Source organism: Dipodomys spectabilis, unplaced genomic scaffold (genome assembly GCF_019054845.1).
Source record: "Dipodomys spectabilis isolate Male_0828 unplaced genomic scaffold, ASM1905484v1 ptg000157l, whole genome shotgun sequence".
In the NCBI taxonomy this organism is placed as follows: Eukaryota; Metazoa; Chordata; class Mammalia; order Rodentia; family Heteromyidae; genus Dipodomys; species Dipodomys spectabilis.
This window is the reverse complement of record NW_024870834.1, coordinates 3,583,478-3,608,051: the sequence shown is the minus strand read 5'-3', so window position 1 is coordinate 3,608,051 and position 24,574 is coordinate 3,583,478. Positions and strand designations below refer to the sequence as shown.

Sequence of the window (24,574 nt, the reverse complement as noted above, 5' to 3'; positions counted from 1 at the left end):
TCTCTGATCATCAATTCTCTCACATTTCTCGAAAAGGTTATAATTAAATCTCTCCCTTAGGCTGGGTAGTGTGCTTTGCCTTGCATGCATGAGGCCCTGGGCTCAATTCCTCAGCACCACATAAGCAGAAAAAGCCAGAAGTGGTGCTGTGGCTCAAGTGGTAGAGCGCTAGCCTTGAGCTGAAGAGCTGAGGGACAGCGCCTAGGCCTAGAGTTCAAGCCCCACGACAGAACAAAAAAAAAATCTCTCTTGCAGTCAGCTAAACGTTCACATTAGCCATCTTTCCACTCCCACTAGATGTCATATTCCTAATTACATGAGAATATTTTTAAAATATTTTAAAAATAATTTTATGATTAGTTGAATGTGGAACTGTGGTTCAACTGGTGGAGTGCTAGCCTTAAACACAAAAACTCAGACAGCACCTAGGCCCTGAGTTCAAACCCCAGGACTGGTTCTCACACACAGACTCTCTCTCTTTCTCTCTCTCTCTCTGTCTCTCACACACACACACAATAATATAATGAAAAAAGTTCATTTCTAAGTAACATTAGAATCAATCATACATGTACTAGTTTTCATTCTCACATAAAGAAAAGCTAGCATCTTGCTCAAAGTTAATTTCTTTTTTTTGTTGACCTCTGGGCCTCATACTTGCTAAGCAAGGGGCTTTACCCCTTGAGTCATAGCTCATCCCTGAAGTGAACTTCTTACTCAAAGAAAAATAAGCTCTTTTTGAAAAACATTTTAATGGGGCTGGACTTCCATTTGTCATGGAACTACTTTATGCCTAGCTCAAGAGTACAGTGCTTCCCTCGCATGAGTGGTTGGATTTGATATCTTTAATGGCAATAAACAAAGCAAAACATTTTGAATTCTACCTGTACTGTATAGAACTGATTCAACATGAAATTAATTATAGAAATCCTAATAGCACAATTTGAAGCAACATCATACCATTGGCCTAGGGAATAATACAGAAAGCATGGTTCTTAAAAAACTTCTGGTACACACAATTCAAGCCAGATACTGGTGGCTTATGTTTGTAGTCCTAGCTACTCAGGAGGCTGAGAGCTGAGGACTGCAATTCAAAGCCTGCCCTGGCAGGAAAGTCTTATCTCCAATTAACTACCAGAATATCAGAAGTAGAACTGTGGCTTAAAGTGGTAGAGTGCCAGTATTAGCAGAAAAGCTCAAGGACAGCAACCAGGATCCGAGCTCAAGCCATATAATAGGTAAAAAATAAAAGTAAATAAATAAGACTTTAAAAAGCAATTTAATATATCATTTGTTACTCATCTCTACCAAGCATTTTACAGATCCCGAGACAAGAGACCTTTCTGTTTCTTTCCTTCCATAAAAAAAAAAAAAAAAAGACAACTCTATCTCTGAAAAGTTTTAGGGACCATTTCTTTTTTCAGGTCCTGGGGCTCAAACTCTGGGCCTGGGTGCTGTCCCTGGGCTCTCTACCACTCTAGCACTCTACCATTTGAAACACAAGGCCACTTCTAGCCTTTTCTGAATAATTGGAGATAAAGAGTCTCCAGGACTTTCCTTCCCAAGCTGGCTTTGAACCATGACCCTCAGAGATCTCAGCCTCCTGAGTAGCTAGGATTACAGGCATGAGCCACTAGTGCCTAGGAGTACATTTTAAAGGAAAAAAATGTTCTGGGGTGTTGAAAATATTCTATTCTTAACCTATCAGGTAGAAGAGCTGAACATTAATGACTCACCAACTTTTCCGTATGTACATTGTTAATATAAGTTCTATCATAAATTGATATATACATAACAGCTATCTTACCTGCTCATGCCAGCTGAGGCCAGCAGGAAGCATTCTGTGCTGGAGAGTGGCTCCTTTTAGTCCCACAGCAATGAGAAATTCCTACACAGACAGTCAGTACTAAGAATTATATTTATCACTTATAGAACCCCACAAGTTTTTCCAAGGAAATAAATGTGTTGCCTTTCATACAAATATCCTTAGCTAGCAACAAAATCAGCTATAAGTACTTAATAGTACAGAAAGTACAAAACACAAACCTTTGTATTGGACTCTGATTTATCAGACAATATTTTAACTGCAACAGAGAGCATATTCAAATTGTCTCCTCCAACCCCATCTGAAGCAGTTCTACTGAGGCCATCTTCTTCAGAAGAATAAATAGTAGGTTCCAACCAATGTGGGCGAGTTGAACAGGGCAATCGTGCTTCTGTAGGAGGAATCACTCCATCTACTATGCCTAGATCCACAAAGAGATGTAAACTTGAATAAAGTTACCACATACAACTAGTTCTGTAACTGCCTAGACTTCCAGGTACAGGTTGTCTCTTCTCCAAAATGCTTGGAACCACAAATATTTCGAACATAGGATTTTTTTCTTTACAGATTGTGGAAATGATACCACACATATCTAGTTAAGATTATCTTGGAGAGGAAACCCCATTCATTCGAAACACAAAATTCATTAATGTGTCACACTTCAAATGCATAGGCTGAAAGTGATTCATGGTTATTTTAGTGTTCCTTGTTTTGACCATGAATTAAGAATTTTCCACTAGTTGCATCTTATTAGTGTTAAAATGCTTCAGATTTTGGAGCATTTCAGATTTTGGATTTTCAGATTGTAGATATCCAACCTGCATCCAGGCCCTGAGTTCCATCCTCAGGACTGGCAAAATAAAATAAATAATAATAATAATAATAATGAATGCATAGAGCCATCAACCCATAAATAGATAAATTATACATGGTTTATCTATACAATAGAAAACTATTATTAAAGAAGGCTGAAGCACTTATAGAACTTGGTCAACCTTGAAAAATACATCACATAAAAACAGATGATTCCATTTATATGGAATTTTCAGAATATGCAAATGTATAGAGATAGAAAGCATATTAGTGGTTGTTTGTGGCTAGAGTATATGGAAGGGTAGAGTATAACAAATTACACAGTCTCTTCTTGAAGCTATGAAAATGTTCTAAAATTTTACTCTGATGATGGCTGCAAAGTTCTATAAAACCATAGAGGTCGTTGAAAATATACTTTAGCCAGGCACAGGAGGCTCACACCTGTAATCCTAGCTACTTGGGAGGCTGAGATCTGAGGATCATGGTCCAAAGGCAACCTGGGCAGGAAACTCCATGAGAACTCTTATCTCCAATAAACCACTCAGAAAACCTGAAGTGGTGCTGTGGCTCAAGTGGTAGAGTGCTAGCCTTGAGCTGAACAGCTGAGGGATGGTGCCCAGGCCCAGAGTTCAAGTCCCATGGCCGACAAAGAAAAAAAAACAATATATATATATTATATATATAAAATCTGAATTATATTTCACATATTATCTCTTAATAAAGCTATTATAAATAGATGGTTATGGTGATGCATAGCTGTAATCCCAGCACTTGGCCTCCTGAGCAAGATTATCTCAAAACTGAACAAAACCCAGAACCAACAAACAAAAGCTACTATTAAAAAAGAACATAAAGCCAAGTTATAACCTACAACTACTACTTAGATGGTATAATCAGAACCTTCAACTCAGAAAATCATTTCTAATATTCACATTCTGTTCTCAACACTTTATCAAACAAGAAACTGAAACGTGTCAAAGGAAAGAATAAATACTCATTTGCCTTACCTTTGTGGTACAGACTGAAACTGCTAGAATGAAGGCAAATATAATGCTTGTCATCAAAACCTTCATATTTTGTCACACAAAACAATGAGCCACTATTGAATTCTAACCAGAATTCACCATGCTTGTTTTCCAAGAGATCGCCATTATCTTGCTAATAGAAAGATTGGAGGACAGGAGGGGAGGGGAGAAAAAAGTTATTATTTTTTTTAATCTCAGTGCTAGAGACAGAGCCTTGGGCCTCACAAATACCAGGCAGGTATTCTACAATCAGCTCCAGCCCCCAAGTCATTATTTGAATGCAGGAAAGCAAAGAAGTCCCATGGGATGTTCTTTCTTAAATCCACGTAGGAAACTGTCCCATATTACATAAAAGCAGTGATAAGAGCTGAGCCACTTCACAGAGTCATACTAAAAATGGAATAAATGCTACATAAAACTTGTGCTGGCTGGGAAGGTGGCTCAGTGGTAGAGTGCTTGCCTTGCATGCATGAGGCCCTGGGTTCAATTCCTCAGCACCACATAAACAGAAAAAGCCAGAAGTGGCACTGTGGCTCAAGTGGCAGAGCACTAGCCATGAGCCAAAGAGCTGAGGGACAGTACCCAGACCCAGAGTTCAAGCCCCACGACTGACCAAAAAATATAAATAAATTTTTTTTGTTGTGCCAAATAAATCCCAGTACTTTATCTCCCTTAAAAGCAGAAAAAATAGCAGTTATGACCTTCGGGAGTGGAGCTGGTGCATTCTCTAAGGGGAAGGTGTTTCACCATGAGACCCCAATGTAAGCTAGATTCCCATGTTCCCATTGCCACAGCCCTACAGAAGTCCTCCTGGGAACTGAAAGGGCTCCGCCCTTCTAACATCCAGTTATCACTGGGTATTATGCTTTTCTTTCAAATGATGTTTATTGAGATAGCACTTTGGATTTATAAATCTTACCCTTACATCTGTGAACAAGGCCATTAATCCATGATTAATATTCAGAAGAACTGAGAGAAAGCTCTGAGAGTGCTTGTTCTGAAAGTCTAATTTTTTTTTCCTACGGGAACGATAGTTAGGATCGACAGTAGAAAAATACTGCATAGTCTCTTCTTCAGATCCACTTTCTTCATCTACGGGGGGAACAAACAATTACTTAGTTCTGATAGCATGTAAAATAAAACAGCAACTTAAAAATTATCACAGCTGGGAAGGTGGCTCAGTGGTAGAGTGCTTGTCTTGCATGCATGAGGCCCTGGGTTCAATTCCTCAGCACTACGTAAGAAAAAAGAAAAAAGCCGGAAGTGGCGCTGTGGCTCAAGTGGTAGAACGCTAGCCTTGAGCTGAAGAGCTAAGGGACAGCGCCCAGGCCCAGAGTTCAGGCCCCATGACCGGACCCAAAAAAAAAAAAAAAAAAAAAAAATCACAAACCTATTATCTATGTTTATAACCACTTATTTTTACAAATATAGAATGACAATAAAAATGTATCATTTTTTTATCCTTATCCCTAAACTTCAGTGTGTTTATGATCACTTCAAGGTATATATTATCATTCAAAAAAAAAGTTTAAAATAGCAATAGTAATAGAAAATATAACCAGGGACATCTTATAATCTGCAATAAAAAAAAGCCATTACTCTTTTAATTTAGAAATTGGGTACTTTTTTTTGGTCAGTCATGGGGCCTGAACTCTGGGCCTGGGAGCTGTCCCTTAGCTCTTCAGCTCAAGACTAGCACTCTACCACTTGAGCCACAGTGCCACTGTTGGCTTTTTCTGCTTATGTGGCACTGAAGAATGGAATCCAGGGCCTCATGCATGCAAGGCAAGCACTCTACCACTGAGCCACCTTCCCAGCCTGAAATTAGGCACTTTAATTCAGGATAAATTTAAAATACAGTACCATAGTGAACTGTAGATTTAAATGTAGTGAAACTATCTTTGTTGAAGGTGTTAATCAGTTGGCTGGCTACTGAAAGCCCAATGCCATATGAAATATTTTCAAAGGTCTCCACCGGTGAAGGGGCTGTTGGTTCCCACAGTAGCAAGTCATTAAAGATCCTATAAAGACAGAAGTTGAAAAATACATGTGTAACTTATAAACTTTAGACAAACTAAAGATTTAAGAGATGAGCTGAACAATTTTTTAAACAGTGAAATGAGAATTGGACTCTATAAAGACTTTTTAAAATATAAATTATGTTCTTTCAATGAAAAAACAAATATTGCATCCTTCCATCACTCCTGTGGAGCTGGCAGGAAGTTTATTTCCCACTGAAGCAACTGCCTCGTCAAGAGTAAGTGAGAGCTGGAGCTGGTGGCTCAAGCCTGTAATCCTAGCTATTCAGGAGGCTGAGATCTGAGGATTATGGTTTGAAGCCAGCCTGGGCAGGAAAGGCAGTGAGATTCTTCTCTCCAATTAACAACTAGACAACTGGAAGTGGCACTATGGCTCAAAGTGGTAGAGTGCTAGCTTTGAGCAAAAGAACTAAGGGACAGTGCCCAAACTCCAAGTTCAAGCCCCACAACCCAAAAACAAAACAAAGAGCAAGTAGGGAGTAGGAGGCATGGTTTAGGTCAGGTAGGGCTCCTGCCAATGAGTGACCTAGTAGAAGAGCTGGGATGAGAGACCACATTGTACCCAGTTCTCAATTCAGTTCTTTCTCTTGAGGTATTTAAGATCTCCTTTCAGCATATAGTACGTCACCACCAATGTGCATGACATGAAGAATATGCCACACGGAATGAAAGGAACAAACTCTACCAACTACCTAGAGTCACCCAATTGATGCTGGTGACCAGGTGGCTACAGCTAGGACCCCAGAGCATCCTATCTTTTTTCTTTGTCAGTTGCGGGGCTTGAATTCGAGGCCTGGATGCTGCCCCTGAGCTCTTTTGCTCAAGGCTAATGCTCTACTACTTGAGTTACAGTACCACTTCCTACCTACCTTTTCAAAGAACAGACATACTGGTCTTACCTCTTCCCCTCACTTACCCACTGGCTTTCAAGAAAAACTCAAAATTCACAATTTATATAGCATATCCTTCATACATAGCTATTTCAATCAATCACAGCATTTTATATACCACATAGCACTTCTTCCTCTTCCCTTTCTGGACTGCTAGACTTGCCCCCTAGAAGAGGTACTTGTGCCTAATCACTTCTACCTCTAACTAGATCAATGGCTATCATATATAGCAGGCACTGACAGCTGATAAACTGAAGAGGACTGTCAAAGCACACACATACACACAGTAAAGCCTGTGAGAAAGTGCCAAACAATGAGGCAGCCCTGCCTCTTCCTATGGAAAAACAGTTCTTAAACCAATGCTTAAGCTTCTGCAACCCTAGAAATATAAGCAAGACCTTCATGGTAGCTTCTAAGCTCTATCTAAAATCTCTTTTTAGAAATATTGTTATTAAAGATACCAAGGATATGGAACAAAAAGATGTCACATCTCAGACACACTGACAGCTATATCCCACAATACTGGCACAAATGTGGCTTTCTGTTTCTTGAGCATATTATAGACAAAGGTATATAGCTATAAATATAGACAGGTTAGAGCCTCTATGATTATGAATAATGAATACATAAAATGAGAAATTTTCTCAGGGAATGCTCTTCCTTTCCCTTAGTGTAAGTGCAACCAAGTTATGCATCACAGGTTAGAGAAACAGGATTACTTTAAGTAAAATCCAGAGTTCATGGCATATAGCCTATAAATGTAAGTTTCATACCTTTTTGCCAATTTCCTTATTTATATTTTTGTCCAAATCTCCTTTTAAAGTTAATGTTTTATTTTTTTGAGATAGGATCTTAGCTTATAACCCAGGCTAGCCTATAACTTGTTACTTAGTCAAGGCTGGCTTCAAACTCATGATCCTCCAGCCTCTCTGCCTGTAGAATGCTGGGATTTCAGGAGTGTGATACTATCAGTGGCTTCAACAGTCTTGACATCACTAATACTATAAAGCATCAAGTAATGTTTCTAATATTAAGAAAGGGAACAATGCTTAAAGATACATTATCTCAATTCTTTGTCACAAGCGGATATAATAGATACTCCAAAACATTCTATTTAATGAAACCAGTGAGAATTCTTTTTGACATAAAATTTTAGATTTACACAATATACTGTAAACTCGATGTTTAAGGTATATCCTACTGGTCTTGATGTCCTGGTATAACCAACAATAATGCAGAAAGGATTGGATCCAGTTCTTCTGACTTCCAGGTTGAACCCTGAAAAAGTCTTAGCCCTCCACATGCATTAGCAATTAGCAGATACTCCTCAACTATAAACTAAAAGGAAAAGACTATGGCTCAGTGGTTTCAAACTTCCAATCATATGTAAGCAAAGTGCAAGAGCTAAAACTGAAACCCTTTAAGGCAAACTCACAAATTATGTGCTGCTTAGAATGTGCATAATATATCAAAATACACACTTTTAGATAAGTTATTTGCAAGTTAAATAAAGTGCTAACATTTTCTTTCTACATTCCTATATATCTGATCCTAAGACACGGAGATGGCCCAGTGTTTACTGTCCTCAGTGAAGGAGTAAAGGGTTAGGGACATCTGACATTAAGAAAACCTATAGTAGAAGCTGTAGAGATGGAGTGACTGAAAATTAATGGAAATACAAATGTGTTTACATGTGGCAAGTTAGTACTGACCAACAATGAAAACTTCTTTTCTAGAAATCCCACATGATCATCTATCAGGTACATTATAGAAGAGAGCCCTTCAATGGGTGGGAATAATAAAAGAAATAGACTACTACTTAATGCTTACCATATGCCAGACATTGTTCTCTGAAATTTCTAAGTGTTACATGATTTAATCTCCAATCAGCCCTTTGGGCAGATTAACAGTACTGTCTCCATTTTATAGATAAAGCAACTAGGTAAATTGTCAAAAGTCATTTGAGTCTAAGACCTCAAATTCCATTTATTTGCTTGGTATATGTGTTGAATATAATATGATAAATTTACATATGATAAATATGATAAATTTACATTTTTGTATGTAAAAATTTATAAGCTAATACTCAGTTTAGAATTTCAACAAGATGCCTTTGTGAATTTAAAAAACAAATGCTTCTTGGACAATGTCTACAATTCTGATTCTATGCCAGAATCTGCTGGCTTTCTACTGAAGTACGTCCTAACTCTTTCACATAACTGCATATGCAGAAAATAAAAAAACAACAACAAAAACATTTGCTCAGTAGCCTAACTCTAGTTATTGTCATTAAGCCACACAAAGTGCATGGGGTGAAAGTTAATATGAGAGTTAAGTGAAGTGGGAAAAAGAGGAAACAGAAGCAGCTCGGCAGAAAGTCTGATCCCAAAGAATTAACCAGATACTCTTGAACTTACCTATTATAAAGCTTCTCATAAAAGCTTTTATTAGGTAGTGTTATATGAATATTTGGAAATGTAAGTTCCAACACATAATGAGAATTGCTGATTGCCTTGTCCTGAAACTCTGTCATTTCTACAGGGTCTCCTGGCATCACCATCTAAAACATAATAATTTAGTGCAAAAAAGGCATCAAATAACCATTTTATATTTAAATAATTATAGCAGTTTTCAACATATCTATAGCTTGGTATGGGAGCACCTAAACAAGTCAATAATATTTACTGAGGAAAATATACATCAAGGCAAAAAAATAATAAGCTACATGCCAGTGGTTCTTGCCTGTAATCCTAGCTACTTGAGAGGCTGAGATCTGAGGATAGTGTGGTTCAAAGCCAGCCCAGACAGAAAAAGTCCATGAGACTCTTTATCTCCAATTAACCAGCAAAAAGCTAGAAGAAAATATGAGTATTCTGGTTTGAAGCCAGCATGGCATTGAAAAGTTAAGAGTCTCATCTCCAAAATGACTAGGGAAAGGCTGGGATGGGCCAGGTGCTGGTGACTCATACCTGTAATCCTAGCCACTCAGGAGGCTGAGATCTGAGGATCACAGTTCAAAGTCAGTCTGGGCAGAAAAGTCTGTGAAATTCTTATCTCCAATGAACCACCAGAAAACCAGAAGTAGAACTGTGGCTCAAAGTAGAAGAACACTAGCCTTGAGCAAAAGAGCTCAGAGGTAGCACGCAGACCCTGAGCTCGAGTCCCAAGACTGACCAAAAACAAAACAAAACAAAAGAGCTGGGCTGGGTACATGGCTCATTATCAGATAAGTAAGCAAGCATTTCAAACTGGACAGATAGCAGAAGAAAAAAAATTTTTTCTTAAATAGACAACAATCAATCTTGAAGTTGAAAACTGAATAAAAAATAGTATACAATGAATTTTTTTTTGGTCAGTTGTGAGGCTTGAACTCAGGGCCTAGGCGCTGTCACTGAGCCTCTTTATGCTCAAGGCTACTGCTCTACAACTTGAGTTACAGCACCACTTTGGTTTATTGAGTGGTTAATTGGAGCTAAGAGTCTCAAGGGGACTTTTCTGCCCTGCTGGCTTCAAACTGGATCCTCATATCTCAGCCTTCTGAACAGCTAGGATTATAGGCGTGTGCCACCAGTGCCCAGCTGAAAGAACTTTTTTAGAAAATAAGAAGTTACCCAGCCAAGGTGGTGGCACATCTGTCAGACTATGAGTTCAAGATCAGTCTGAGATAAGCGAGGAGATGCCATTTCAGTAAGAAAGGAAAGAAAGAATTAAATCATCACTATAATTTAACAGTGATATAATGCTTGCTCATACACTCTTTCTTACCTGTTCATTTTCAAACATTACTCTACGGGAAGAAAAAGGAGATGGGGCTGGTCTCCTTAGATCACAGACATCTTTCAGGGAATGAGCACCTCCTTCCTCCTCTTCCTGGTAGTGACCATCATTTTCCTCCTCCTCCTCCTCAGCCGCTATTCTTTCCAAGATGGAATGCATGGCCGGTGGGTTTATTTTCAGTACCATTCTAATAAGCAAAAATAACTTTAAAAAAAAAAACTAAGATCTTAAGTATAAAGAGAAAACTTCAACTTCTATGGATATTAATATAAAGAACACTTGCCAGGCACCAATGGCTCACACCTATAATCATAGCTACTCAGGGGGCTGAGATCTGAAGATAGTGGTTCAAGGCCAGGCATGTCCATGAGACTCTATCTCTAATTAACCAGCAAAAAGCCACAAGTGGAGCTGAGACTCAAGGGACAGAGTGCCAGTTTAAGATTCTTACCTAACTACATGAGGTAACCTGAGAACAAAATATGCGTTCTCCTTCTCACTATATTTAACAAGCACATTTCGGAAAATAGTTCCACTCTTTAATTTTTACTCACCCATCTTCCTTTACGTTCTTTCATCAAAGCTTACTCTTTTTAGCTTAAATTTAGTAGTCAAGATGTTAAAAGGACTATATTTTCCTTATAAAAGAAGATCCCAATACACTTATACATTTGCTCACCGTGGCCAATCAAAGTCATCTGACGATGCTGTATCTCCATCCACTCCACCAATTACATGGAAAAACTGAATAGAGGGTTCTCCTTTCTCTTCCTGGAATGACCCTAATAAAATAGGTTGATTCACTGCAATGCATTTATTTCAAATGCAAAAAGACAAGATCTTTTCCTAGAAGAACAAATTTCCTCTAAATTAGGAATGTAAAGTATGAGTAAATTCTAGTTTCTTTCATTCTTGCCCACTTATCTAAGAACAAAAGTAGAAAGGACAGGCAGATGTTAAAGATGCTGTCCTGTATTCAAATTAAAGTTCTAAAGTATCAACACATTTAATGCATAAGGTACAAAATTATAACATAGTAAATATGGCAATTACCACAGTGCTAGTAATTTTCATAAAATAAAAGTTTATTTGCTGGAGATACAGCTCAGAGGCTAACATGTGCAAGGCCCTGGGTTCAATCCCCAGCACTGCAAAAAAAGAAAAAACAAAAGAAGTTTATATAGCTAATCTGCACAAAGGTAATTATTACACAAAGGTAATAACTACATTTCTTAGGTGAGTGTTTTATAACAACTACTATAAGAATTGCTTATATTCAAAATAACTATATACTGTATGTACACATCTTCCTTTCCTCCAAAATAAGGAGCTTCATGTAAGAGAGGCCTAATACCTAAAGGTCCATTCATGACGTCTTAATTGGCAAATGTCAATTTTAAGTATCTCCAATGAGAGATAAAACTCAAGAGACAACAGGGAAAGAAACTTCTGCAGCCTCTTACCAGCTAGTTCTCTAAAGGTAAGTTCCAATTTAATTTGTTCTGGGGTTGATCCTCCTATAAACTCCGTCTTAAATTCCAGATCTGTGAATGCTAAGTGAAGGATCTCTTTCTGAAGTGACTTCTTAAACCATGGTCCTCTTTCTTGATCTGACCGAAGATCAGGGATTGGAAAGCGAACAGAAAGATTTAACGCTGGTGTGGCAACTTGTACTGACACCCGACAATTTGCAGGGTTATGTGAATCATCTAGAAATACTTCAGTGAAAGCCTTGTGCTAAAATACAAAACATTAAAAAATGCCAAAACATTAAGTAAATAAACAAATGACACGAGTACTCAACATTTCAATATTCTCAATTATTTTGCTCTTCAGTATAATGCATTTTAAAATATAATTCAAACAAACTAGTCTATAGTATTTAGTATAATAAAACTTTATAATAAAACCACTGAAAAAGTCTAAGACTACAGCCAACAGTTAAAAGTAAATGAAGACAAAACTGAAGCAAAGTGACAATAGAAGTATACACATATATACACACACACATACACCCACACTACTATAAACTAAACAAATGAAACAAGATACACATTAGCAATCAACAAATCCAATAAAGTTAAACACTATTGTAGCATACAACATGTGAAGGATTTATCTATCAATATACTACTTTAAAGACTCAATGTGGGTCATTCTCGTCCCAGAGATGATATGACCCACTTTCAGACTATTGAAAGTGCATTCTTTTCCTAATAAACTTCCCTGTTCTTTTCTCTTTTTTTTTGTCGGTCTTGGGGCTTGAACTCTGGGCCTGGGCACTGTCCCTCAGCTCTTCAGCTCAAGGTGAGCGCTCTACCACTTGAGCTACAGCGCCACTTCCGGTTTTCTGGTGGTTTATTGGAGATAGGAGTCTCATGGTCTCTCCTGCCCGGGCTGGCTTTGAACCGCGATCCTCAGATCTCAGCCTCCTGAGTAGCTAGGATTACAGGCGTGAGCCACCAGCACCCGGCTTTCCTGTTATTTTCACTAAAATGTGTATGTGGGTTTTAGAGTAGTCTACTTGGTACAATATGTATGCAACCTGTTATTTTCCTCCACAAAGACATATTTAGGAATCTGAGATAATTTACCAGGTGTTGTAAAATGTGAAATGGAACAAGAACATCATCTTGATGGGAACTGAACTGGAGCCAAGAAAATAGCACAATCTGGTAAGCCAGCTAGGAGAACTACTGTACAAATTCAAGGAAATAGGTCTATATAGCTTTAAGGCAAAATTGGATCACCAAGGAAATCTCTCTGAACTGGTTAACCTCATTTTGAGGATGGCTGACAAAGATGGCCAGGTTTTCTTGGGAAAAGCAAAGTGAGCATAGGCACTTCCTTCAGTTAAATTAATTTCTCCTCACAGTGACACTAAAAGCTAATGGATTTCCGTGGTGATGCTATGCTATGGAAAGCAATGAATATACTCTTTATGGAATAAACCTTCCATGAGTCACTTATTTTTACCCCATCTGGGTTCAGAAGAAGCATAAATCACCTGTTCACATTACTGTGGCCTAAGAAGGCTAAAATAGCCACAGGAGTTTTAGAATTTATGGAAAATGTCATCCACAGTCTCTATGGAAACTTCCATATGAGTGACACTAGTGCCAAAAGCCTAGCATATAATGAAAAGTATGATTTGAAAATGAGAGCTATGAGAAATATGTGCTAGTGACAGGGATAAAAGAATTTAAGGATCATCACTGGGAGTATGATCTGGACTATGTCACTGATATAGACTGTAGAACTAGATCTAGGTGTGATCAGAATACAATGAAGTATACTTCAGTACTGATACAGCCAAACTTGCACGGTGCTTCAAGTGCAATTCATGAAGAACCAGAAAAGGAGCTATATATACTTGTATTATTCTCACTGGAAATCAAATGGAACGTACTTTGACACTAAAAATTCTAAAAACATTATTGTGGAAGAAAATGTCCCATGCAAATGACTTTTAGTTCATTTGACCATTATTACTATCATAGGAAACAGTATGCACCTTCATCCTAACTCCTTTTCTTTTTAACTAAAGCTGTCTGTTTAGTTATAGTAATAAAGACACCAAATTCTTAATCCACATCTTGCAAATCTGACATACTTGATTTGCTTAGAAAGGATTCTAGGTACTATATCTAAGTAAAAGTGACAGAATGTAATATTCAATAGATTATTTCTCCATTTTCAAAAGTATATCCTTTATTATTTGGGCTACAAAGTTCAGAAATTTATTTAATGTATCAACAAAATTTTTGAAAAATGAGGTAACTATCAAATTCAGAAAGAATTCTAATTCCACTGTAACATCATTTATTCTTATTCTACACATCCATTTTATTTGTCATCAAAAGTTTACATGGAGCCAGGCACCAGCAGCTCACATCTGTACTCAGGAGGCTGGGGATCTGGGGATCACAGTTCAAAGCCAGCCAGAAAGGAAAGTACTTGAGACTCTTCTCTTCAATAAACCACAAGAAAACTGGAAGTGGCGCTGTGGCTCAAGTGGTAAGAGTGTTAGCCTTGAACCCAGAGTTCAAAACCCACAACTGACCAAAAAAAAAAAAAAATGTTTACATGGATTAATATGTTTTCACTTAGTAGTTCTTGATGAGCCTTTTTCATGTTGCTATACCATCTTCATAATACATTTCAGAATGGCAGCATAAAATTTCAGGGTAATTACCAAACATAACTATTACCAAGATATAAAGGTGTTCTCATTTTCTCATTATCACAAATAATGCAGTTTTTATAGGCTATTTTAATACATAAAATTGTTATCCAATTACAAATGTTATTCATAACTTTTTGAACACTTACCAGGCTAATATGCTTATTATATGATGTATACATGTGTGATGCCATCATCTCTACTGTAGTAAGTTTCTGTGGTTGAAGCAAGGAATTTAACCTGTCCACAATACTGATATCCAGTTCACAACATACTGGACTTAATTTAATTTTTAACTCAGCCTTCTGAGGAACTGAACTAAGTCTTGCTTGATTACCCTTAAAAAAAAAGTATTAATACACTCATTAACAATACTATAAAAACTCACAACCAAATATATATCAGAAAGGTCATACAGGTGGTAATCACTCAAAAAGGTCTCTTACCTGGGGTCCTCTATTCTCAGAATGTTTATAATGAAGCTGAAGACACAGAGGAGGGGGGCCATCAGTTCCTCCTTTGGAATGGAACATTAGAAGCTTAACAAAAATAAAGATAGTTAAATCAAAGATACTGAGCTATAATCAATCACATGAAGCTTTCTTTCTGACATGGAGGGGTGTTCTGACTTTCAAGTTTCATTGTGATCACTTAGTAGCAATGTAAATTTACCCTAGTTAACTAGCCTCTGTGATGCTTTGGATCTCTGGAATCTAAGTAAGGACTCAAACAAATTGATGCCCTACATCCCCCCAAAGAAAAGGTTTTAAAAATATATGTAAGAGCAAGTAATACTAGTGTTATTTTGACAATTTTAAATGTCTCCTAACTCTGGTTGCATAAAATAATATTATTGAAATGATCTAAAAAAAAAAGCATTGCTCTGTCATACTTTAGGAAATAAAATCAGATTAATGGTTTAAAAAAAACATACCCACTTCTCTTGTCTTAAACAGTGCTTACCACAAAGCAAGAATTCATAAGTATTTGCTTTAATAATACAATTTTTCAGATATTAAGAGTACTTTGAAAAATGAGTGAAATGAAGGCATTTGTAATCTGTCAATCTGAAACACATCAATGCAAAATTAAAATTTTGCTAGATTCATATAATGTTCCTGAATGCCATATTTTCATAGTTGTTTCAACAAAATAAAAGATTAAAAAATAGTAATAAGCTAGGGGCATGACTTAAGTGACAGAAGGCCTATGTAGCAAGCACAAGGACCTGATTATTAGGGTTTGAACTGTATGAACTTCCATTTTTAAAGAAAATCATTGCTGATCATACAATTCTTAGAATGCCAGACAGATCTAAAAATAATTCCAAATGAGGTATAGGCATTTACCTCTGTATAATGAGGAGGAACTGAACGAGAATCAGTAGGAAACAGACACTCCAGAAACTCCATTTGCCCAATGGACATGTCAGTACTAAAACAGCGGGAAGCAGATCTCTGTCTTTGTTCATAGGAGACTTTGATGCCAGTACCTATAAATCTATTATAGAAATGAAGCGTTTAAGAATACTCACATACATACAGATTAAACAAATATAAGTAGCCAGAGAATACAGCACCAATGTCAATACCCACTTATTTCAACAAGTTCAACATATTAGCAATAAGTATTAATCCTTAGGATAGAAACCAGAAAGATGGCTTCAAATATCCAATTCCTGACCTAAAGAAATCAGTCCTGTTGATGGGAATATTTGCAGAATATATTTATTCTCTAACACAGCCCTTCCTTCTACATTTTCAAATGTAAACAGCAGATAAAACTTTTCCATTCTGTAAAATGGGAATGGCAACATAAGCCTGGAATCCTGGGTACTTAAGAGGCTGACAAAGGTATCACAAGTCCAACGTCAGTCTAGGTTACATAATAAAGCCTTGTCTAAAATACAAAAAGAAATTTTAAAACTTCAACTTCCAATTTTCAAATTTCTGTGATTTTTGCTATATTATTTGATACGAAAAATGGGCAAAAATGGGGGAAGAAAAATGGCTTTAAAATTTCAGTGAAGACTAGTGGTTAAGACACCTACATTGCATATTTTGCAATATTTATTGGGGTTTTTTTGGGGGGGGTTGTTGTTGTTGTTTTTTGTCGGTTGTGGGCCTGAACTCTGGGCCTGGGCACTGTCCCTCAGCTCTTCAGCTCAAGGTTAGCCCTCTACTACTTTGAGCCACGGCGCCACTTCCGGCTTTTTCTGCTTATGTGGTGGTGAAGAATCGAACCCAGGGCCTCATGCATGCAAGGCAAACACTCTACCACTGAGCCACCTTCCCAGCTTGCAACATTTATTTTAATACTTCAAAAAAAATTAAAGCCAGGCACCAGTAATCCTAGCTACTCAGGAGGCTGAGATCTGAGGATCACGGTTCAAAGCCAGCCTGGGCAGGAGAGACCGTGAGACTCCTATCTCCACTAAACCACTAGAAAACCGGAAGTGGCGCTGTAGCTCAAGTGGTAGAGCGCTCGCCTTGAGCTGAAGAGCTGAGGGACAGCGCCCAGGCCCAGAGTTCAAGCCCCACAACCAACCAAAAATAAATAAATAAGTAGGGCTGGGAAGGTGGCTCAGTGGTAGAGTGCTAGTCTTCCATGCATGAGGCCCTGAGTTTGATTCCTCAGCACCACATGAGCAGAAAAAGCCAGAAGTGGTACTGTAATTCAAGTGGTAGAGCACCAGCCTGGAGCTGAAGAGCTCAGGGACAGCACCCAGGCCCAGAGTTCAGATACCATGACAAACAAAAAAGAAAATAAGAAAAGTTAAGTAAGGTATGTGGCTCATGCTAATAACCCAGCTACTTTGTAGGTTAAGATTGAGAGAACTATACTCTGAGGTCAGTCCACAACAAAAGTCAGCAAGACATCCATTGAAATATATACATACATATAGCGGAGTATGGTGATACCTGCCTGTCATCCCCAGCTACACAGGAAAATGAAGTAGAAAGATGATGGTCCAAGTTGGGCAGGGTAAAAACTTAAGACCCTATCTCAAAAATAACCAAAGTCAAACAATCTTGGTAGAGAGCTACAAACATTTAGAAAATGCTAATAAATTATTTCAATCTTGTATTTGCATTGTTCTTAGTATAACATAACCTAAATGAAAAATTCCACAATAAGTATCTTTGTATTATCACAAGAAAAACTTTTCTCATTCCATTTATTTACAAATAAAATGTAAATTGTAAAAACAAATAGGTAGATAAAAAATTCATCTGGTTCTTTCATTATTTAATATAAGAGAACTAACCTCAGGTGATCATGCAAGCAAGCTTCTGAAAATACTGCTCGCAAAGACTTAAAATCTTCTGTTGAAAATCTTGCTGGATCAATCTTTTCTATACAAGTGAAGAAAGCTATGGCCATAGGTGTCAATGGATTGAGGTTCAGTGATGTTTCAGGTGGAGATAAAGGATCAATGTGAAGCACAGAGACTGAAAAGGTTCCAACAGTGAGTCGAAAAATAAGCTCAGGCCTGGATTCATCCACTGAAACAGACCTAGAAGGGAGAGCTGAAACACATGTGTTGAAATTAGAGATGTAAAATTTAAGAGCAATGGACAACACATCTATCAAAATTCTACAGCATTTATTCATGTATTAATTTTTTTAAAAAAGTTGATCAGCTGGGTATCAGTTGTTCACACTTATAATACTAGCTTCTTAGGAAGCTAAGATCGGAGGGTTGTAGTTCAAAACCAACCTAAGCAGACAAGTCCATGAATCACTTATCTCCAATTAACTAGCCAAAAGCTAGACGTGAAATAATGGCTTAAGTGGAATCATGGATCAAGAGCACTAGCTGTGGACTGGGAAGGTGGCTCAGTGGTAGAGTGCTTGCCTCACATGTATGAAGCCCTGGGTTCGATTCCTCAGTACCACATAAGCAGAAAAAGCCAGAAGTGGCGCTGTAGTTCAAGTGGTAGAGCACTCACCTTGAGCTAAAGAGCTGAGGGACAGTGCCCAGACCCAGAGCTCAGGCCCCATGATCAACCAAAAAAAAAAAAAAAAAAGTCACATTAAAAAAAAAAAAAAAAAAAAAAGACACTAGCTGTGAGCAAAAAACTTGAGAGCTCAATGTCCTACGTTCATGCCCAGCACTGGCAGAACAATACAAACAAAACAGAAAACTCAAAACAACAACAAAAGAAGTTTGAAAACACTACATCATAATATTAATCTAATATAAAAGTTATCTTGTCATCTAATATCCATCATCTTGATGTTCAAGAGGGCATTACAATAGTAAACACATGAACAAATCTTTTGCATTAATAAAACTTCATAAAAAAAAAAATTTAGCCAGGCATTGGTGGCTGCACTGTAATCCTAGCTACTCAGGAGGCTGTGATGTATCACAGTTTGAAACCAGTACAGGCAGGAAAGTCTGTGAGACTCGTATCTCCATTCAACTACCAAAATCTAGAAGTAGTACTGTGGCTCAAGTTGTAGAGAGCTAGCCATGAGCAAAAGAAGCTCAGGAAGAGCACATAAGCCCGAGTTCAAGTCCAAGGACTGGCACCAAAAAAAAAAAAACAACAACAGAGCTGGAAAGGTAGCTCAGTGGTAGAGTGCTTGCCTTGCATGCATGAGGCCCTGGGTTCAATTCCTCAGCACCACATAAGCAGAAAAAGCCAGAAGTGGCACTGTGGTTCAAGAGGTAGAGCGCTAGCCTTGAGCTGAAGAGCTGAGGGACAGCGCTCAGGCCCAGAGTTCAGGCCCCACGACTGATCAAAACACTAACAACAATAAGTCAGGGGACTGAGAGTATAGCTTGGTCATAGAGCACTTGCCTGGCATGTTTAGGGCTTTTAGTTCTATCCCCAGTACTATGTAAAAAGTAAAAATTAAACAGTAAATTTTAAATTTTGAGATTGACTTTAAAGATTTTAAAGATTTTTAAACTGCAATAATATAAAACTTATAGTATGCATCTTTATTAAGAATATCTAAGTGTTTAAATAAAGTACACAGCAAGCAACTACTATAAAATATTTCACAGTGAAATGTTGAAGTTCATTTTCATTCTAAATTTTGATAAATGGCCTAGATCTAAAGAAAAATTATATTAACTTCCCACCACTCCAAAAGAGTAGAGCAAGGGTGCATAGTGTGCAAGGCCCTAGTTCAATCTTCAGCACAAAAAGATAAAAAAAAAAAAAAAAAGCGGAGGGGTGGGGGGGAGGATAGAAGGATACTGCTATTTAAAGAGCTTTGTTTTAATTTTTAAATTTTCCAAAGTTCTAGTGAATACTACCAAGTTTCACCTGTACTTACCAGCCTTCTGTAAAGATGCTGGATGGACTAGGTTAGAAGGGAATGTTGACCCTCTTACTGGCTGCTCTTTATGATGATCAAGGAACTCTCCCCAAGTAGGCTGAAGCTATATAAAAAGACTGCTGTTAAACATCTGAATAAAGTGCAACATTTTAGAAGAACAAAACCTGTTAAAATCTTTTTTTTTTTTTTGGGTCCGGTCGTGGGGCCTGAACTCTGGGCCTGGGCGCTGTCCCTCAGCTCTTCAGCTCAAGGATAGCACTCTACCACTTGAGCCATAGCACCACTTCCGGCTTTTTTCTTATGTGGTGCTGAGGAATCGAACCTAGGGCCTCGAGCATGCAAGGCAAGTGCTCTACCACTGAGCCACCTTCCCAGCCCCAAAATCTTTTGTAAGAACAAAAATAATTACATAATACTTTACCACAGTAGTGCTTAATGGAGATCCTGCTGGGGTATTTGTATATGTACTAGTTAATGATAACTCTAGGTCCATATTTGGTGGGTCCCCAAGAGGTGGAAGAGAAGAGAGACTATGGGACATATCCATATCAGCCATGGAGAAGAACACTTCTTCATCTGGAGAGAAAGAGGCTTCATCATTATACATCCACCAATTCAAGTCTTTATAATAGGCTAACAGACATCAAGATAAACTTCCATCAGGTAACCTGAGATACAGTAATACCTCAAACTGTATGTTATTTCCAAATGGCAGAAGTTATGTGAATGCAAAGAAGATAAGTTAACCAAGGCTGAGTCCTCCTATTCATGACAATTTTATTGACTTCTTAAAAATTAGGTAAGAAGGGGCTGGGAAGGTGGCTCAGTGGTAGAGCGCTTGCCTTGCATGCCTGAGGCCCTGGGTTTGATTCCTCAGCACCACATAAGCAAAAAGAAAAAAGCCGGAAGTGGCACTGTGGCTCAAGTGGTAGAGTGCTAGCCTTGAGCTGAAGAGCTGAGGGACAGCGCCCAGGCCCAGAGTTCAAGCCCCATGACCGGACCCAAAAAAAAATTAGGTAAGAAGTATTATACAATATATGCTTAAAGTGTCATATGACAATTGAGAAGTTAAAATTCAGATTTTTAAAAAATGTACTAAGGGCTCTGGATACAATTCCCAGCACCAAAAATTAAATAAATAGGATAAATATACTGCAATCTCTAGTTTTATATAGATACAGTTGGTGGGGGGTAGAGAACCAAACATGTTATTTTGAATTCTATTTACATTCTAGTTCCTTCTTTCTGGAGCTTGATACTCATGCAAATGATTTGTTGTGGCCAAATTTTTTTGAGTAGGCTTTAACCATCTATTAATCACTTAATCAACTAAATTGATCCTAACTATTTATGATATTAATGTTTATACATTCTCAAGCACCTGTAAATGTAAAGTGAGTGATTATATTTACAAATAACTGATGGGAAGAATAACAAAGAAAAGTTTCCTGTTTAAAAGGATCTATTTACTGTACAACATTAGGTGAACATATTTTGAGAAAATGATTATTCCCAATTAGTGTTTTGTGTTAAATCTATATTTTTACAAATTGATTGCTTTTAAAAAAACAAGACAAAAGCCATATAGTCAAAAAACTACAGCAACCATCTGCTGGTTCCTCACAAGGCTATGGTTAGACTGAGTTGTAAAAAATTTCTTGCAATATGAATGCTTTTCACAGGAGCCAAAATGAAGTTTAGTTTTGTCTATGTGATAATGTATGATTCTGGTGTCAACTGTTTTGAGTTGCTTACCACGGCTAGAAGGTGTACGAGCATTTTCTGTCTCATAAAAGCTTTGCTCTGAAGGTACACCCACAGACAGGGAATCTTTTCTTAAATAATAGCGGTTTAATTCCATCTGAATTCGATATTCATCTTCCTGCTGCATGGGTCGGTTTTTCCTATCTTTATTAGCTAATCCTATTTTGCTAGAATTTTCTATAAGTATACAAAAGGAAAGCAAAACAGTTAGTTGTTTATGTATATTTCAACCCAAATCCATTTACCCAATACCAAGGGTTAACACAAAACCAGTCGGTACAAAAATCACAAATCTAAGTGTTTTAAACAAATACCTAGGAATCAAAAGATCTTATGTCTGATAGAACCATAAAAAATATGTTAATGTTTGTGTTACTGACCATGTTCAAGAATTATATTACCTCAGTTGTATGAAGTACTATCCTCCACAATGAAACAGGCCAGAAAAAATTTGAAAACAAATGTGACAAAATAATTGAATGCAAATTTGTTCTATAGTAACACAATTCCAAAACCTAATTAACTTTTAGGGACTCATATTTGTAATATATCTTCAATTTCACATATCCAAAAATAAACTTTCCTACATGTATATCACATATTTTAATTTAAAAACTTCAGCTGAGCACTCTTAGCTCCCACCTGTAATCCTAGCTACTCAGGAGTCTGAGAGCTGAGGATTGCAGTTCAAAGCCAGCCTGGGCAGAAAAGTCCATTAGACTCTTATCTCCAATAAATTACATTCCCCTCCCCCCCAAAAAAGTCAGAAATGATGCTATGGCTCAGGTGGTAGAGCGCTAGCTTTGAGCAAATGAAGCTCAGGGACAGCACCCAGGCCCAAAGTTCAAGCCCTAGGACATGCAAGAAAAAAAAAACTTCAAAGAACATGGATGGATATACACACACACACACACACACACACACATATACACACAATGTTCAAGAATATAGTAATTAATAATAACAACAACAACAAAATTAAAACAACATAATTATACTTGCCTGGTCCAGCAATAGCTGCTAACATATCCAATAGTAAGTGTACCTGTCTTGGTGACAGGAACAGATGAATGGAATCTATTTGTCCATCAACATCCAACTTAAAAAAAAAAATTAGGATGAATATACTTAATATACTATTAAGCACTAAGAAACTTACCTTTAGTATTGCGTTCCTTCCCCCAATACTCTCTCTCTACTAATTCACACAATTTAAATGAAAAGCCACCAAATGGTTGTTGCAAGAGAGAAAATCCTCTGGAGAAATTCCATGTTAACAAATCTACTGTTATATTTTTGTCTTTCTAAGACGTCTAAGTATTTGGTATCTGAGAAGGCCTTAAGACATAGTCAGGTTGAACATGGTATACAATCCTATAATTCCAGTTATTTAGGAGGCAAAGATCAATCAGAAAGATGATGGTTAAGACCACTCCAAGTAAAAATCAATGTGACCACACCTCAACAAATCACCTAGGCATGATAGCCCATACACCTGTAATCACAGCTACGTGAAAGGCATAGATAAAACGACTGAGGCCCAAGAGCAACCTAGGGTGAGGGGGACTGCAGAGGACCCACAAGATTCTATCTAAAAAATAAAATAAAACAGGGCTGGAAGCAAGACTCCCACGGTAGAGGCTGTGGGCTCATACTCAGTACTACAAAATAGAAAAACAAAAATAAAATTAAAAAAATGTCCTCAAGAAAAAATATTAACTAGCATTAGGACTATTCATTGACTTTCAAAAACCTAAGATCAACACCTCTGTAACTCAATTTAAACCAAGAACAAATAACTTTCCTAAGGCTACCCTGGGTCCCATGGGTTCCACTCTAGAAAAGCTCGTGAAAACCAGAGTTAACAGTGTAATTCTCACATTTCTAGTGAGCTGCACAAAATCTGCTCCTATGCACACAAAGAGTGGAAGTCACAGACACAACTTGCTCTCCTGCACAAGGTTGGAAGAAGTGTTTATTGTTGACTGCCTTCTTGTTGCAACACTTTATCCACTCTCCTTCCTAGAAACAAAAGCTCCATCACACTCTTCTTAATACTACCCTATACCTCTACCCTATACTAGGGTAGCAGCACTGAATATATCTCTCCTACTTTTCATCCACATCCATCCACATCCTTAGTTCTAGCATGTTAACTCGGACTTCCATTCTCTTTTTAAAATTTTCTAATTGATAAACAATTTAATTAATAAAACACACTAGTAGAGGTAGGCATAATGGCACAAGCCTATAATCCCAACTCTCAGGGGGCAGCAGCAGAAGGATCATGGGTTTGTGGTAAGCCTGGGCTACATAGTTTAAGGTCAGCCTGGTGAGACCCTATCTCAAAACAAATAGCAACAACAATAAATAACAAAATGGCTTCTACCCAAGAGGCAAAAAAAAGCCCTTCTAATTCTAGAAACAAAAATAAAACATGTAGTACTTTAAGAACACTATTCATTCTCTTATAATAATCAAATAATCACCACTTTTTAAATATACATTATACATATTAAATATCATCATATATTATAAAATATGTAAGTATATAATATAGTATATGCGTAGCAAACTATATATGGGTGTTAATAGGCAAATCAAATAATTCTTAGTACTATTTGTTTTATGATAAGCAAAGATTCAGAAAGGCTGACTTGCACTAGGCCACAGAGATTCAGAGATGGGATTTTAACCTAGGCTGACCCAGATACAAAGCCTTTACTCCCTGCTCAAAACAGTCATAAATTAACTGTGTGTGAGCCACCAGTGCCTGGTTCATACTGTGTAAGGTTCCTCACTGACTGCTGACATCCTATGCTATGTTCTCAATTGGAACTGGAAATGAAATTGACTGGAAATGTGCTTCTGATTATATGATAAATATTTTGTTTTTTTAAATTTCTTGGTATTGAAAGCATAATTTCTCACTGGAATCACTGATTCTCATTACAACAGAAGAT

General features: G+C 37.4%; 1 protein-coding gene and 1 pseudogene across 4 annotated transcripts in view; one reads left to right on the top strand and one right to left on the bottom strand.

Annotated features, from left to right (window-relative positions):
- The window catches only part of Atg2b (autophagy related 2B), a 72,549-nt gene that overhangs the window by 29,788 nt on the left and 18,187 nt on the right, over window positions 1–24,574 (bottom strand). For 2 of the 4 annotated variants that reach the window (XM_042692515.1, XM_042692518.1), the window contains exons 7-23: window positions 22,614–22,710; window positions 21,603–21,788; window positions 20,269–20,423; window positions 19,845–19,950; window positions 17,818–18,079; window positions 15,899–16,049; window positions 14,996–15,088; window positions 14,699–14,887; window positions 11,830–12,103; window positions 11,046–11,148; window positions 10,355–10,553; window positions 9,007–9,149; window positions 5,524–5,681; window positions 4,580–4,752; window positions 3,643–3,793; window positions 2,044–2,243; window positions 1,805–1,885 (exon numbers count right to left, since the gene is read on the bottom strand). In XM_042692515.1, the coding sequence (XP_042548449.1) occupies window positions 1,805–1,885; window positions 2,044–2,243; window positions 3,643–3,793; window positions 4,580–4,752; window positions 5,524–5,681; window positions 9,007–9,149; window positions 10,355–10,553; window positions 11,046–11,148; window positions 11,830–12,103; window positions 14,699–14,887; window positions 14,996–15,088; window positions 15,899–16,049; window positions 17,818–18,079; window positions 19,845–19,950; window positions 20,269–20,423; window positions 21,603–21,788; window positions 22,614–22,710 (2,721 nt within the window). The remainder of the gene's footprint in view (window positions 1–1,804; window positions 1,886–2,043; window positions 2,244–3,642; window positions 3,794–4,579; window positions 4,753–5,523; window positions 5,682–9,006; window positions 9,150–10,354; window positions 10,554–11,045; window positions 11,149–11,829; window positions 12,104–14,698; window positions 14,888–14,995; window positions 15,089–15,898; window positions 16,050–17,817; window positions 18,080–19,844; window positions 19,951–20,268; window positions 20,424–21,602; window positions 21,789–22,613; window positions 22,711–24,574) is intronic. The other 2 variants (XM_042692516.1, XM_042692519.1) reach the window with 2 other exon arrangements.
- On the top strand, window positions 12,513–13,839 carry LOC122118842 (annotated as a pseudogene).